This window comes from Somniosus microcephalus, chromosome 2, assembly GCF_052327205.1.
Source record: "Somniosus microcephalus isolate GS21.2 chromosome 2, FLI_Smic_1.0, whole genome shotgun sequence".
NCBI lineage: Eukaryota > Metazoa > Chordata > Chondrichthyes > Squaliformes > Somniosidae > Somniosus > Somniosus microcephalus.
This window is the reverse complement of record NC_140988.1, coordinates 313,952,174-313,966,093: the sequence shown is the minus strand read 5'-3', so window position 1 is coordinate 313,966,093 and position 13,920 is coordinate 313,952,174. Positions and strand designations below refer to the sequence as shown.

Here is a 13,920-nt window from a genome sequence, read left to right as displayed (position 1 = left end):
GTGATGCCTTTAATGTCTTATGCACCTGCACTCCTAAATCCTTCTGCTTATCCACAGCACAGAACCTCCTTCCATTCAGAACATATTTTGTTTTAACTAAACTACATAATCTCACTTACTGGCACTGAATTCCATCTTGGTGATATCCCCTTGCAATTTCATTTGGTCATTTAAAGAATTAAATATACCTCCTATCTTGGAATCCTCTGCAGATTTCAACACCACTCCCTTTCGGCCTATATCCAAATCATTTATTATACCTCAGATCATTGTGGGAGCACCATCACTTGGACTGTAGCACTTCAAGAAAGCGACCCATCCCTCGTTGCCCTATCAGTCTGGCCTTGCCACCATCGCCCAATCCTAAGAGCAAATTTTTTTTTAAGCACACTCCTCCTGGATTCAGAATTCGGCTGTTGCCATCGTTATATTTTTTGTCTTGTGTTGTTCCAAGGCCTTTATTTTATCTTTAGTGATCACTATTGTGCCTTCTCCAACCAAGTAGTCCTTAGTTTTTCAATCCAGTGATTATCTGCATATTATTTCACTACCAGACCACATTGGTACCTAACAATTGCTACTTAACAACTTTTAACTACACTACACCATGGAATTATAATAAGGTACTTCACTGTGACACCAATTATTGATCTCTGGGTGAGTGCCGAGAGCAAGTAATAAAAACTTGAATAACGGATAGTGTGAACGTTTATGCAGCACACAATTTGCTGCTTATCTGCAATGTATTGCATGGCCTGCAGATACTCACATTACGAGCCGTATTCACTGTTTACAGTAACAATGTATTGTGTGCCAGAAATAAACAAAACCCAGCGTCACTGTGCAGAGCTGCACAGTGAGTAACTGGAAGTGATAATTGCTTTACTGAAAGGCATTTATTAACGGTTTTGATTCACAGTAATATAAAATGGTGTTGTATTTCAGGTCTTAATCACGAGCAGGCATTCACGAAGATTGTGGTTGAGTTGAGGAAAAAGTACCCTGGTCACATACTTCCAGATGAGGACTTGCAGTGGATCTTCGTGAACGCTGGTGGCTGGATGGGTTCCATGTGCCTTTTGCATGCATCCTTAACTGAATATGTGTTGCTTTTTGGAACCGCAATGGACACTGGGGGACACTCGGGTACAGTATAATTGTTCACTGAGTCGCATTATATTAGGAAACTTTTAAAGATTTGCAAATTGACAATTCTACAATAAAGGGCAACCAATATTAGGTTTCCAGTTTGTGTTCCCCCTATTATGAGAATTTCATAATTTTACAGGATAATTAGGCTGTATTGAAAATAGTAAAACAAACCAAAAAACTATTAAGCCACAGTGAAATAAAAGATGCAAGAGATAAAACAGGGTTTGTGCATAAACTGGGAATATAGGAGTTACAAATATTCTATTGCTTCCAAACGGCTCTGACAAAATAATGATTGCCTTAGAAACTGATTTTATGGTTCCGATGGCTCATCTGATTCGGATGGTGAGCAGATGAGCCATGCAGACAGGAAGGTCCTATCTTTGTGTTTAGTTAGCTGATCTTAGCCAGTGTATTTGGAGTGCTATAGATGGCCTCCGTTCTGCTGGAATAGGGAGAAGAAAATCGGACAACCAGGATTCCTGTTCCTCATTGCTGTCCAGGGACACTTGGTAGAAGTACATCTGTGGATGTCTCTCAAAAGCAAGATCGGGCTTGGTTGTGATGTCCACACGATCAAATGACATTCTGTGTCTAGACTCGCATATGAATAATGGGCCCTTGGGCAAGATACCAGAGGATGTCTCTAACCATATTGCAGCAAGTGGCAATGCATTCAGGGGACAAAATTGTCAAATAAAGGAAGGTACAGGAAACTTTGTGATATCCGGCACTGACTGGACCGAGCTGTTGCCGATCTATCAAAACTGCCGGACAAACCAGCGATAATGTTGAAGCATACGGAGATTTGCAGCTCCATATCTGACAACAAACCCTGTTGCTTAGCAACAGCTTCTAAACAGTCGGCCCGTACCTTGGAAGCGTCTCTAGCTTAGCAACAGCTTCAGAGAGACTTTCCAGAGCCTGACTGGGGGAAAAAAAAAAGCCACGAGAAGAAAAAAACCTGACAAAACGGCTCCTGATTTCTGCCGGTGGATCGAGGTTTCTGGACATACAGCCTCCGGATAAACCAAAGTTTCCTGTATAGGGCAAAAAAAGAGAATCATTAAAATTACACCAGCACAATGGCCGCCTGTGCTGTACGTGCTATCTCTTTAACTGGAGTTGTCTACTCGAATCCTTTTTCTTCCCCTTTCTCTTCATCCTTTCTTTCTAAATATTGTCTCTAACTGATCTAATCTCTGCTTCATTCTTCATTTCTGGTAAAGCATTCCAGCTTCTAAAAATCCTCTTTAAATATCTGCCATAATTACCCAATAGTTAAAATTCTTCTTGGAACATCTACATTAAAGGTGCAAGTTATATTTAAACCCTAAATCTTGCTGTTCTCCACCCTTCGCTGTTCTCCACCCTTCACAGTTCTCTGCATTGATACCCTGATCCCCACCCTGCTAAGCTGTATGTCCTTCTGCAGTTTCTTGTGTCTATGTCCAAATTATTGATATAAATGGAAGCAGAGTTTCCAGTACAGATCCTTGAGGCACAGAACTACCCACATACCATTAAGCTTAAAAAATAATTTGCCTCTGTTCCTTGTTTTTGCCATCTAGCCATCTCTCTAACTATGCAGCTGCAATCCCTTCAATACTATGTGCCTTAATCTTCATTACAAATTTCTTATGTGGCACCATTATCAAACATCTTCTGGAAATACATATTTCTAATGTCCATTGCATTCCTGTCATCTATTGACTGCAATTTGAACACAATCCACCCTTATAAATTCATTATTGACTGTTCCTTATTAGCCCATGCCTTTCTAAACCTTTGCTGATTCATCCCGTATTCTAGAGTAGGTGTTTGCCCAAACTCACGAGACGAATTGACCAGTTAGCCTAACATCTGTGGTTGGTAAAATGTTGGAGTCCATTATTAAGGAAGCAGTAACAGGACATTTGGATAAACATAATTTAATTGGACAGAGTCAGCATGGTTTTACGAAGGGGAAGTCATGTTTGACAAATTTTGCTCGAATTCTTTGAGGATGTAACATACAGGGTGGATAAAGGGGAACCAGTAGATGTAGTGTATTTGGACTTCCAAAAGGCATTTGACAAGGTGCCACACAAGATTACTGCACAAGATTAAAAAATCACGGGATTGGAGGTAATATACTGGCATGGGTGGAAGATTGGCTATCTAACAGAAAACAGAGACTTGGGATAAATGGTTCGTTCTCGGGCTGGCAATCAGTAACTAGTGGTGTTCCGCAGGGGTCAGTGCTGGGACCCCAACTCTATATTAACGATTTGGAGGAGGGGACCAAGTGCAACATATCCAAGTTTGCCAACGATACAAAGATGGGAGGGAAAGCAGTGAGTGAGGAGGACATAAAAAACCTGCAAAAGGACATAGACAGGCTAAGTGAGTGGGCAGAAATTTGGCAGATGGAATATAATGTTGGAAAGTGTGAGGTTATGCACTTTGGCAGAAAAAATCAAAGAGCAAGTTATTATCTAAATGGAGAGAAACTGCAAAGTGCTACAGTACAAAGGGATCTGAGGGTCCTGGTGCATGAAACACAGAAGGTTAGTATGCAGGTACAGCAGGTGATCAGGAAGGCCAATGGAATCTTGGCTTTTATTGCAAGGGGGATGGACTATAAAAGCAGGGAAGTCTTGCTTCAGTTATACAGGGTACTGGTGAGGCCACACCTGGAATACTGCTTACAGTTTTGGTTTCCATATTTAAGAAAAGATATACTTGCGCTCGAGGCAGTTCAGAGAAGGTTCACTCGGTTGATTCCGGAGATGAGGGGGTTGACTTATGAGGAAAGGTTGAGTAGGTTGGGCCTCTACTCATTGGAATTCAGAAGAATGAGAGGCGATCTTCTCGAAACATAAGATTGTGAGGGGGCTTGATCGGGTGGATGCGGGGAGGATGTTTCCACTGATGGGTGAGACTAGAACTAGGGGGTATAATCTTAGAATAAGGGGCTGCCCTTTCAAAACTGAGATGAGGAGAAACTTCTTCACTCAGGGTAGTAAATCTATGGAATTTGCTACCTCAGAGCTGTGGAAGCTGCGACATTAAATAAATTTAAAACGGAGATAGACAGTTTCCTAGCTGATAAGGGAATTAGGGGTTACGGAGAGCGGGCAGGGAAGTGGATGTAAGTCTAGGTTCAGATCAGCCATGATCCTATTGAATGGCGGTGCAGGCCTGAGGGGCCGTATGGCCTACTCCTGCTCCTACTTCTTATGTTCTTATGTCTATAATTTCCTGGTTTATCCCCTTTACCTTTCTTGAACATTGGGAGACTATTTGCCACACTCCAGTCCTTTGGAATTATTCCCATTTCCTGAGATTTTTGGAAAATCATGGTTAACCAACCCTCTCAGTAATAACAGAAAATGCTGGAAAAACTCAGCAGGCCAGGCAACATCCGTGGAGAGAGAAACCGAGTCAACATTTCGGGTCGAAGCCCTTCTACAGAACCCTCTCAGTATACTGGAATGCAAATGATCACGGTCTGATGACTATTTTATTCTATTAACTTGTTTTTAATAAAGTACCTTTTTGAACATTCCTACATTCTCCTTGGGACCCCTACAGTCCAACTTTACCTTTGTAATAACTGATGCAAAATACTTGAAGCATTTCTGCCATTCCCTCCCCTCACTCTTGTATAAGATGGTTCTAAGTGGTCCAACCACTTGTTTGACTATCCTCTTACTTATGTGCTTAGAAAAGCCTGTTGCTCTGTTACTCAGGATTCACTCTCCTCTGCCAAAAGCACCCACTACTCTAGGATTATCCTGGAGAGCAAAGATAACCCCTGGCTCCTTTTCTCCACTACCAATCCTCTACTTAAACCCCTGTCCCCTGTTACCCCCTACCCTCATCTCTAGCAACAAATACGAGGAGCTCATGGTCCTCTTTGTCACCAACTTGGAGACCATCCACTCAGCTGCCTCTGTTGTTTACTCTATGCCCTAGCCTCCTCCAAGCTCATCTCATCCATGAGATCCATCTCCTGCTCCCTTGGCCTCATTCACACTAAACTTCTGTTTCTGTCACCACACATTAGCTGATACTGCAAATCATTGCCTCTTCTTGGGGACTGTCCCTCCTTTTTTTATAAAACATCATAACCCCACTCCTCCAAAAAAAAACAACAAAAAAAAAACACTTTTAGCCTCTCTGTGCTAGCAAACTACCTCCCCATCTCCAACCTCCTTCCTCTCAAGTTCTTCAATGTGCTTTTCACTCTCGCATCCATGACCATTTCAACAACAACAATTGCCTTTATATAGCACCTTTTAACATAGCAAAATGTCCCAAGGCACTTCATAGACATAATCAAACAAAAAATGGAGAGCGAGGCAAAGAATAAGGTTAGGAGAGATGACCAAAAGCTTGGTCAAAGAGATGAGTTTTAACAACGGCCTCTGGTGGGCCAAAGGGGAGGGAGGTTTGCAAAATAGGCCAGAGACACGGAGTCTGGGGGAGTTGGAGTTGTAGGGTTTGAGGATGTCAGAGTTGGGATGGGGCGAGACCATGAAGGGACTTAAACTCGATGATGGGAACTTTAAATTGGAGGTGCTGGAGGACAGGAATAGTTTAGGTCAGCAAGGACAAGGAAGATAGGTGAACGGGACCTGGTGCGGGATAGGATTCCCCCCCACCATCACCACCGTACAAGTTTTTAAATCCTTCCCCACTGCTTTTGGCATGGACATTAGTACCAGCTCAGTTTAGGTGTAGCCTATCCAGCATGTAGAGCTTCCCTACCCCAAAACTGATCCCAATGCTGTCACAATCCAAATGCCCTCTTGTACACCACCTGTCTAGCCACAGATTGAAATGTCGAATCTACACTGCCCTAGTACATGGCACTGGGACTAATCCTGAGTTTCCTGGCAATCCATTTCCAATTATTTATCATTGTTGATGTAAGGAAACATTTTGTGGCATCTGATCTAAAATATATTCATAAATAATAGTCACAATGGCACAGAAGGAGACCATTCGGCCCATTGAGTCCGTGCCAGCTCTCTGTGGAGCAATCCAGTCATTCCCATTCCCCCGCTGTATCCCTGTAGCCCTGCAAGTTTATTTCCCTCCAGTGCCTATCCAGTCTCCCCTTGAAAACATTGTGTGTTTCCGCTTCCACCACTTCCGTCAGCAGCGAGTTCCAGGTCCTTGCCACTCACTGCGTAAAAAAGTTTTTCTTCACATCCCCCCCCCTATATCTGTTGCCTGAAACCTTAAATCTGTGTCCCCCAGTCCTTGTACCATCAACTAGTGGGAACAGCCTTTCCCCGTCTAGCCTATCCAAACCCGTCATAATCTTGTACACCTCTCAAATCACCCCTCAACCTCCTTTGCTCCAATGAAAACAAATCCAGCTTCTCCAACCTGTCCTTGTAGCTAAGATCCCCCCATCCCCGGAACCATTCTGGTAAATCTCCTCTGCACCCCCTCAAGGGTCTTCACATCCTTCCAAAGTGTGGTGACCAGAACTGGACGCAATACTCCAGTTGTGGCCTAACCAATGCTTTATAAAAGTTCAGCACAACTTCTCTACTTTTGTACTCAATACCTCTATTTATGAAACCTAAGATCCCATATGCTTTGCTAACCACTCTCTCAATATGTCCTGCCACCTTCAGGGACTTATGCACATTAACTCCCAGGTCCCTCTGTCCCTGCACAGTCTTTAAAAATGTGCCATTAAGTGTATATTGCTTCTCCCTGTTCCTTCTGCCAAAATGCATCACCCCTCACTCCTCTGTATTAAATTCCATCTGCCACTTTTCTGCCCATTCTGCTAGCCTTGCTATGCCCTGTTGCAGTCGATTGGTATCATCCTCACTGTTTGCCACACCCCCAAGTTTGGTGCCATCGGCAAATTTAGAAATTCTACTTTGTATTCCAATATCCAGGTCATTTATATATGTCAAAAAAAAGCAGTGGCCCCAGGACTGACCCTTGGGAAACACCACTGTATACCATCCTCCAGTCTGAAAAACATCCATTTACCACAACTTGCTGTTTTCTGTCCTTAAGCCAATTCCTTATCCAAGCTGCTACTGACCCACCTATTCTGTGAGCCTCAATTTTGTTAACCAGCCTTCTATGTGGTACTTTGTCAAACGCCTTCCTAAAATCCATGTAGACAACATCCATTGCATTCCCTTCATCGATCATCCCTGTTACTTCATCAAAAAAATCAATTAGATTAGTCAAACATGATCTCCCTTTTACAAATCCGTGTTGGCTCTCCTTAATTAGCTTAAACCTGTCCAAGTGCCCGTTAATTTTTTCCTTGATTATTGTTTCTAAAACCTTACCCACCACTGATGTTAAACCGACCGGCCTGTAGTTACTAGGATTGTCCTTGCACCCTTTCTTGAACAATGTTGTCACATTTGCTGCTTTCCAATCCTCGGGCAGCTTAACTGCATCTAGGGAAGATTGGAAAATTATGGCAAGGCCTTCTGCTACCTCCTCCCCCCAATTCCCTTAGCAATCTGGGATGCAAGCCATCTGGACCAGGCGACTTATCCAGCAATACCAATATTAAGTATACCCAGCCGTTCTCATACATCCTGTCTATCAATTTTCACCCCTTCCATTGCTTCTACCTTTCCCACTGCTACCGATATTTTGTCAGCATCTACCTCCTTAGTAAACACCGATACAAAGTACTCATTGAGTATTCTAGTCTTGCCCTGCGCCTCTAAGCATATAAGCAAATGGTATGTTGGCCTTCGTAGCGAGAGGGTTCGATTACAGGAACAAGGATGTCTTGCTGCAGTTGTACAGGGCCTTGGTGAGACCACACCTTGAGTATTGTGTGCAGTTTTGGTCGCCTTATCTGAGGAAGGATGTTCTTGCCATGGAGGGAGTGCAGCGAAGATTCACCAGACTGATACCTGGAATGGCAGGAATGATGTATGAGGAGAGATTGGATCCATTGGGCTTATACTCGCTGGAGTTTAGAAGAATGAGAGGGGATCTCATTGAAACTTATAAAATTCTAACAGGACTAGATGCAGGAAGGATGTTCCCGATGGCCGGGAAGTCCAGAACCAGGGGTCACAGTCTAAGGATAAGGGGTAAGCCATTTAGGACAGAGATGAGGAATTTCTTCACCGAGAGTGGTGAACCTGTGGAATTCTCTACCACAGAAGGCAGTGGAGGCCAATTCGTTAAATATATTCAAGAAGGAGTTAGATATATTTCTTAAGGCTAAAGGGATATGGGGAGAAGGCAGGGACAGGGTACTAAATTTGGATGGTCAGCCATGATCTCGTTGAATGGCCTACTCCTGCTCCTATCTTCTCTATCTATAACGCCGCCTTTGTCGCTAATTGGCCCCACACCGCCTCTTACTACCTGCTTACTGTTTACATGCCGGTAGAAGATTTTTGGGTTCCCTTTTTTGTTAACCGCCATTCTACTCTCATATTCTCTCTTTGCCAATCTTATTTTCATCTTCACATCCCCTTTCAACTTACTGTATTTGGTCTGGTTCTCCCTTGAAGAATTCATCTGACATGCATCGTACACTTTTTTTTGTTTCGTCATCTTCTCTATCTCCCTCATCATCCAAGGAGCCCTTGCTTTGGTTCCCTTACCCTTCCCTCTTGTTGGAATGTACGTAGCCTGTACTTGGAACATCTCCTCCTTAAAGATCACCCATTGTTCCGTTACAGTTTTTCCTGTCAGTCTTTGGTTCCATTTGACCCTGGCTAGATCCCTTCGCATCCCATTGAAGTTAGCCCTATTCCAGTTTAAAAGTTCCACTCTAGATTGTTCCTTGCCCCTCTCCATTGCTAATCTAAATCTTATGATCCAATGATCACTCGTACCCAAGTGTTCTCCCACAGACACTTGGTCGACCTGGCCCACCTCATTCCCCAGCACCAGATCCAGCAATGCCTCCTTCCTAGTTGGGCCAAGAACATACTGGTCAAGGAAATTCTCCTGAACACATTTCAGAAATTACTCACTGGCTCAGTGAGAAAATCCAGTTCTGACGAAGGGTCATCGACCTGAAACATTAACTCTGTTTCCCTCTCCGCAGATGCTGCCTGACCTGTTGAGTGTTTCCAGCATTTTCTGTTTTTATTTCAGAAATTCCTCCCTCTCCTTTCCCTTTACCCTAGCATTATCCCAATCAATAGTTGGGTAAGTAAAGTCCCCCAATATCGCCACGCTGTCTCTTGCATATCTCTGCGATTTCCCTGCAGATTTGCTCCTCTGTCTCCCCCTCACTATTGGAGGCCTATAGAATACCCCCAATAGTGTGATTGTACCCTTTTTTGCTCCTCAACTCTAACCAAATGGATTCTGTCCTTGTCCCCTCAAGAATATCCTCCCTTTCCAACACTACAATGTCTTCCTTAATCAGCACTGCCACACCACCTCCCTTTTTTCCTTCCCTATCTTTTCTGAACACCTTGTACCCTTGAATATTAAGTGCCCAGTCCTCACCGTTTTTAAGCCATGTTTCCGTTATTGCCACAACATCATATTGCCATATGGCTAATTGTGCTTGTAGCTCACCAACCTTATTCACCACACTTTCTGCGTTTACGCACATGCATTCTAAACCCACTTTTGAACTTTTCTTACTCTGCTCCTATCTAATGTGGTACTACTTCTGCTCTAGTACTACTTTCTTCTCTAGTACTATCCAACACACTCACTCTTTTATGCACCTTCTTCCTCTCTTCTACTCCTATATGCTGGTGCCCACCCCACTGCCAAGCTAGTTTAAACCCTCCCCAACAGCAATAGCAAACCTGCCCATGAGAATATTGGCCCCGGCTCTATTGAGGTGCAACCTGTCCGGCTTGTACAAGTCCCACCTTCCCTGGAAACGGTCCCAATGCCTCAGGAATCTAAAGCCCTCCCTCCTGCACCATCTCTCCAGCCATGTATTCATCTGTTCTACCCTCCTATTCCTGTGCTCACTAGCATGTGGCATCGGGAGTAATCCGGAGATTACTACCTTTTTGAGGTCCTGCTTTTTAATCTCTCTCCTAGCTCCCTAACCTCTGCCTGCAGGACCTCATCCCTCTTTCTGCCTATGTAGTTGGTACCGATATGGACAATGACCTCTGGCTGTTCACCCTCCCCCCTCAGAGTGTCCTGCAGCCACTCAGTGACATCCTTGACCCTGGCACCAGGGAGGCAACATACCATCCTGGAGTCACATCTACGACTGCAGAAATGCCTATCTGCTCCCCTAACTATCGAATCCCCTATCACTATTGCTCTTCCACTCTTTTTCCTCCCCACCTGTGCAGCTGTGCCACCCGTGGTGCCGTGGACTTGTCTCTGGCTGCACTCCCCTGAGGAACCATTGCTGTCACCAGTACTCAGAACAGAATACTGGTTGGAGAGCGAGATGCACTCTGGGGACTCCTGCACTACCTGCCTGGTGGTCCTCGTCTGTCTAGCGGTCACCCATTTCCTCTCTGCCTGCAGACTCTTAAGCTGTGGGGTGACCACCTCCTGAAACGTGCTATCCACGTAAGTCTCAGCCTCGCGGATGCACCGCAGTGACTCCAGCTGCCGCTCAAGCTCCGAAACCCGGAGCTCGAGTTTCTGCAGTTGGCGACACTTCCTGCACCTGTGGTCGTCCAGGCTACGCGAAACGTCCAGGACTTCCCACGTGCCACAGGACGGAGCTGCTAGTTATTAGATTAATTAACGCAAGTATTTAGTATAACCCTCTGCCCTTAGTTAAAAACTAAAAGGCTACAGACAAAAGATTCATATCTTTATATAATCGTGCTTTTGAATGAACACTGGTATAAAACTAATCTTTGAGATGGATGTTGTTTACCTGGGCACCAGTTCAGAACTCTTGCAAATTAGCCTGAATATGCTTTGCCTTCAGAGCTCTGGTTTCAGATTCAATTTGCCTTGTGAAGCATTGTGTAACCACAGCGTGAGGCTTTTTCCTGTTGGATATTTATTAGATTTTACCTGAAGAAAGGGGGCAAGCACACACATGTGACAGATATGAATTATTAAGGAAAAGAAAAGTCCTTTAAGCCCAGAAAAACCTGTATTTTCATTTTAATGGTCTCAGGGTCTGTTATTTGGAAACATTGAGAAGTATTGTTTGCTGAAGCCAATTACACAGCTATCAATCCCAATCCTCTGTTTAAATTAATTTTATCTTCATGCAACTCCACATGCAAAGCTAGCTTAAAATACTAGATACTCAGTTTTCAGGGACTATCACCTAGTTTGAGGAGAATTCTTTAATTGCAAGATTTTTACAGTTCAGTAATATCATGCAGCCAGCTAGTTCCTCTCCACTGCCTTTGATTTTTTTTAAATTCGTTCATGGGATGTGGCCGTCGCTGGTAAGGCCAGTATTGCCCATCCCTAGTTGCCCTTGAGAAGGTGGTGGTGAGCCGCCTTCTTGAACCGCTGCAGTCCGTGTGGTGAAGATACTCCCACAGTGCTGTTAGGGAGGGAGTTCCAGGATTTTGACCCACTGATGATAAAGGAACAGCAATATATTTCCAAGTCAGGATGCTGTGTAACTTGGAGGGGAACTTGCAGGTGATGGTGTTCCCATGTGCCAGCTGCCCTTGTCCTTCTAGGTGGTAGAGGTTTGGGAGGTGCTGCCGAAGAAGCCTTGGTGAGTTGCTGCGTGCATCTTGTAGATGGTACACACTGCAGCCACGGTACGCCAGTGGTGGAGGGAGTGAATGTTTAAGGTGGTGGATGGGGTGCCAATCAAGTGGGCTGCTTTGTCCTGGATGGTGTCGAGCTTCTTGAGTGTTGTTGGAGCTGCACTCATCCAGGCAAGTGGAGAGTGTTCCATCACACTCCTGACTTGTGCCTTGTAGATGGTGGAAAGGCTTTGGGGAGTCAGGAGGCGAGACACTCGCCGCAGAATACCCAGCCTCTGACCTCTTGTTGCCACAGTATTTGTGGCTGGTCCAGTTCAGTTTCTGGTCATTGGTGACCCCCCAGGATGTTGATGGTGTGGGATTCGGCAATGGTCATGCTGTTGAATGATTCGGGATAATGAATCAAATCGAGAGAAGGTATGAAGAACATTTGTAAAATTCACAATCGCTTTTGTGGTGCTGAATAGTTCTCCGAACAATTTTATATACAAGATTTTTTTAATGTTGCATTTGATGTGGTTTTCAAATTTAAAATGGAGATGAGACTGCTGTAAAACTACAGCTTGTTACATGTACAGTTTTGCTTACACGTGTATAGTAAATGGATTGAAGTTATTTTTACCTGAAATTCTAGGTCGATACTGGGCTGAAGTGTCCGACACTATTATCTCAGGAACTTTTCAACTGTGGAAAGAAGGGACAACTAAAAGTGAAATATTTTACCCAGGTCAGTTTGTGTATTTGTATTTCAAGATATGGGGAAGTTCTTGTCTCCCTACCACCATTCTACTTGCGGTCAGTACCCTGTTGATCCTTTCCTAACTGAAGATCTATTTTGCCGATGCCCAACATAAATTTTACTTTTTCTTCTTCATCCAGCACAGGCACGGTGGACCGAATGACCGCCTCCTAATCTGTATTATTCTATTATTCTATATTCATTGTAATGGGCCTAGAATCATAAAATAATACAGCACAGAAGGGGTCATTTGGCCCATTGTGCCTGTGCCTTTACTTTGAAAGAGCTATCCAATTAGTTCCACTCCACTACTCTCCCCACAGCTGTACAAATTTTTCCTTTTCAAGTATATAGCCAATTCCTTTTTGAAAGTTACAATTGAATCTGCTTCAATCACCCTTTCAGGCGGTGCATTCCAGATCATGACAACTTGCATTAAAAAAATCTCCCATTTTCCTCTGGTTCTTTTGCCAATTATCTTAACCAGGACAACAACAACTTGTATTTATAAAGCGCCTTTAATGTAGTAAAACGTCCCAAGGCGCTTCACATGAGCGGTTATCACACAAAATTTGACATTGAGCCAAATAAGAAGCTTTTGGGACATGTGCTTGGTCAAAGAGGTAGGCTTTACAGCCGCCAATAGTAGAGCGATGAAAACCGGGGATGCGCAAGAGACCAGAATTGGAGAAGCGCAGATCTTGGAGGGTTGTAGGGCTGGAGGAGGTTACAGAGAGGGGGGAAATAGATGTATATCTAAAAGACGTTATAGCAGGGCACTTGGAAAAGTTCAAAATAATCAGGCAGAGTCAACATGGTTTTGTGCAAGGGAAATCACGTTTAACCAATTTATTGGAGTTCTTTGTGGAAGTAACGTGCTGTGGATAAAGGGGAACCGGTGGATGTACTGTACTTGGATTTCTAGAAGGCATTTGATAAGGTGCCATATCAAAGATTATTGTGGAAAATAAAAGCTCGTGGTGTAGGGGGTAACATATTGGCATGGATAGAAGATTGGCTAGCTAACAGGAAACAGAGAGCAGACATAAATGGGTCATTTTCTGATTGGCAAGATGCAACGAGTGTTGTGCCACAGGGATCAGTGCTGGGGCCTCAACTTTTTACAATTTATATCAATGACTTGGATGAAGGGACCAAATGTATGGTTGCTAAATTTACTGATGACACAAAGATAGGTAGGAAAGTAAATTGTGAAGGGGACATAAGGAGGCTACAAAGGGATACAGATAAGTTAATGAGTGGGCAAAGATCTGGCAAATGGAATATAATGTGGGAAAATGTAAAGTTGTTCATTTTGGCAGGAAGAATAAAAAAAGAAGCATATTATCTAAATGGTGAGAGATGCAGAGGGATCTGGGTGTCCTAGTGCATGAATCG

General features: G+C 43.8%; 1 protein-coding gene and 1 long non-coding RNA gene across 2 annotated transcripts in view; one reads left to right on the top strand and one right to left on the bottom strand.

The window, feature by feature from the left end:
* sigmar1 (sigma non-opioid intracellular receptor 1) overlaps positions 1–13,920 on the top strand; it is a 35,662-nt gene that overhangs the window by 14,661 nt on the left and 7,081 nt on the right. Inside the window, exons 2-3 of the mRNA XM_085974079.1 lie at positions 946–1,146; positions 12,418–12,510. Coding sequence (XP_085830205.1) covers positions 946–1,146; positions 12,418–12,510 — 294 coding nt within the window. The remainder of the gene's footprint in view (positions 1–945; positions 1,147–12,417; positions 12,511–13,920) is intronic.
* On the bottom strand, positions 878–12,479 carry LOC147123524 (uncharacterized). The gene is made up of 3 exons (XR_015074656.1): positions 12,406–12,479; positions 10,979–11,121; positions 878–2,192 (listed from the first exon to the last, which is right to left on the bottom strand). It is a non-coding gene; the product is annotated as an uncharacterized LOC147123524 (long non-coding RNA).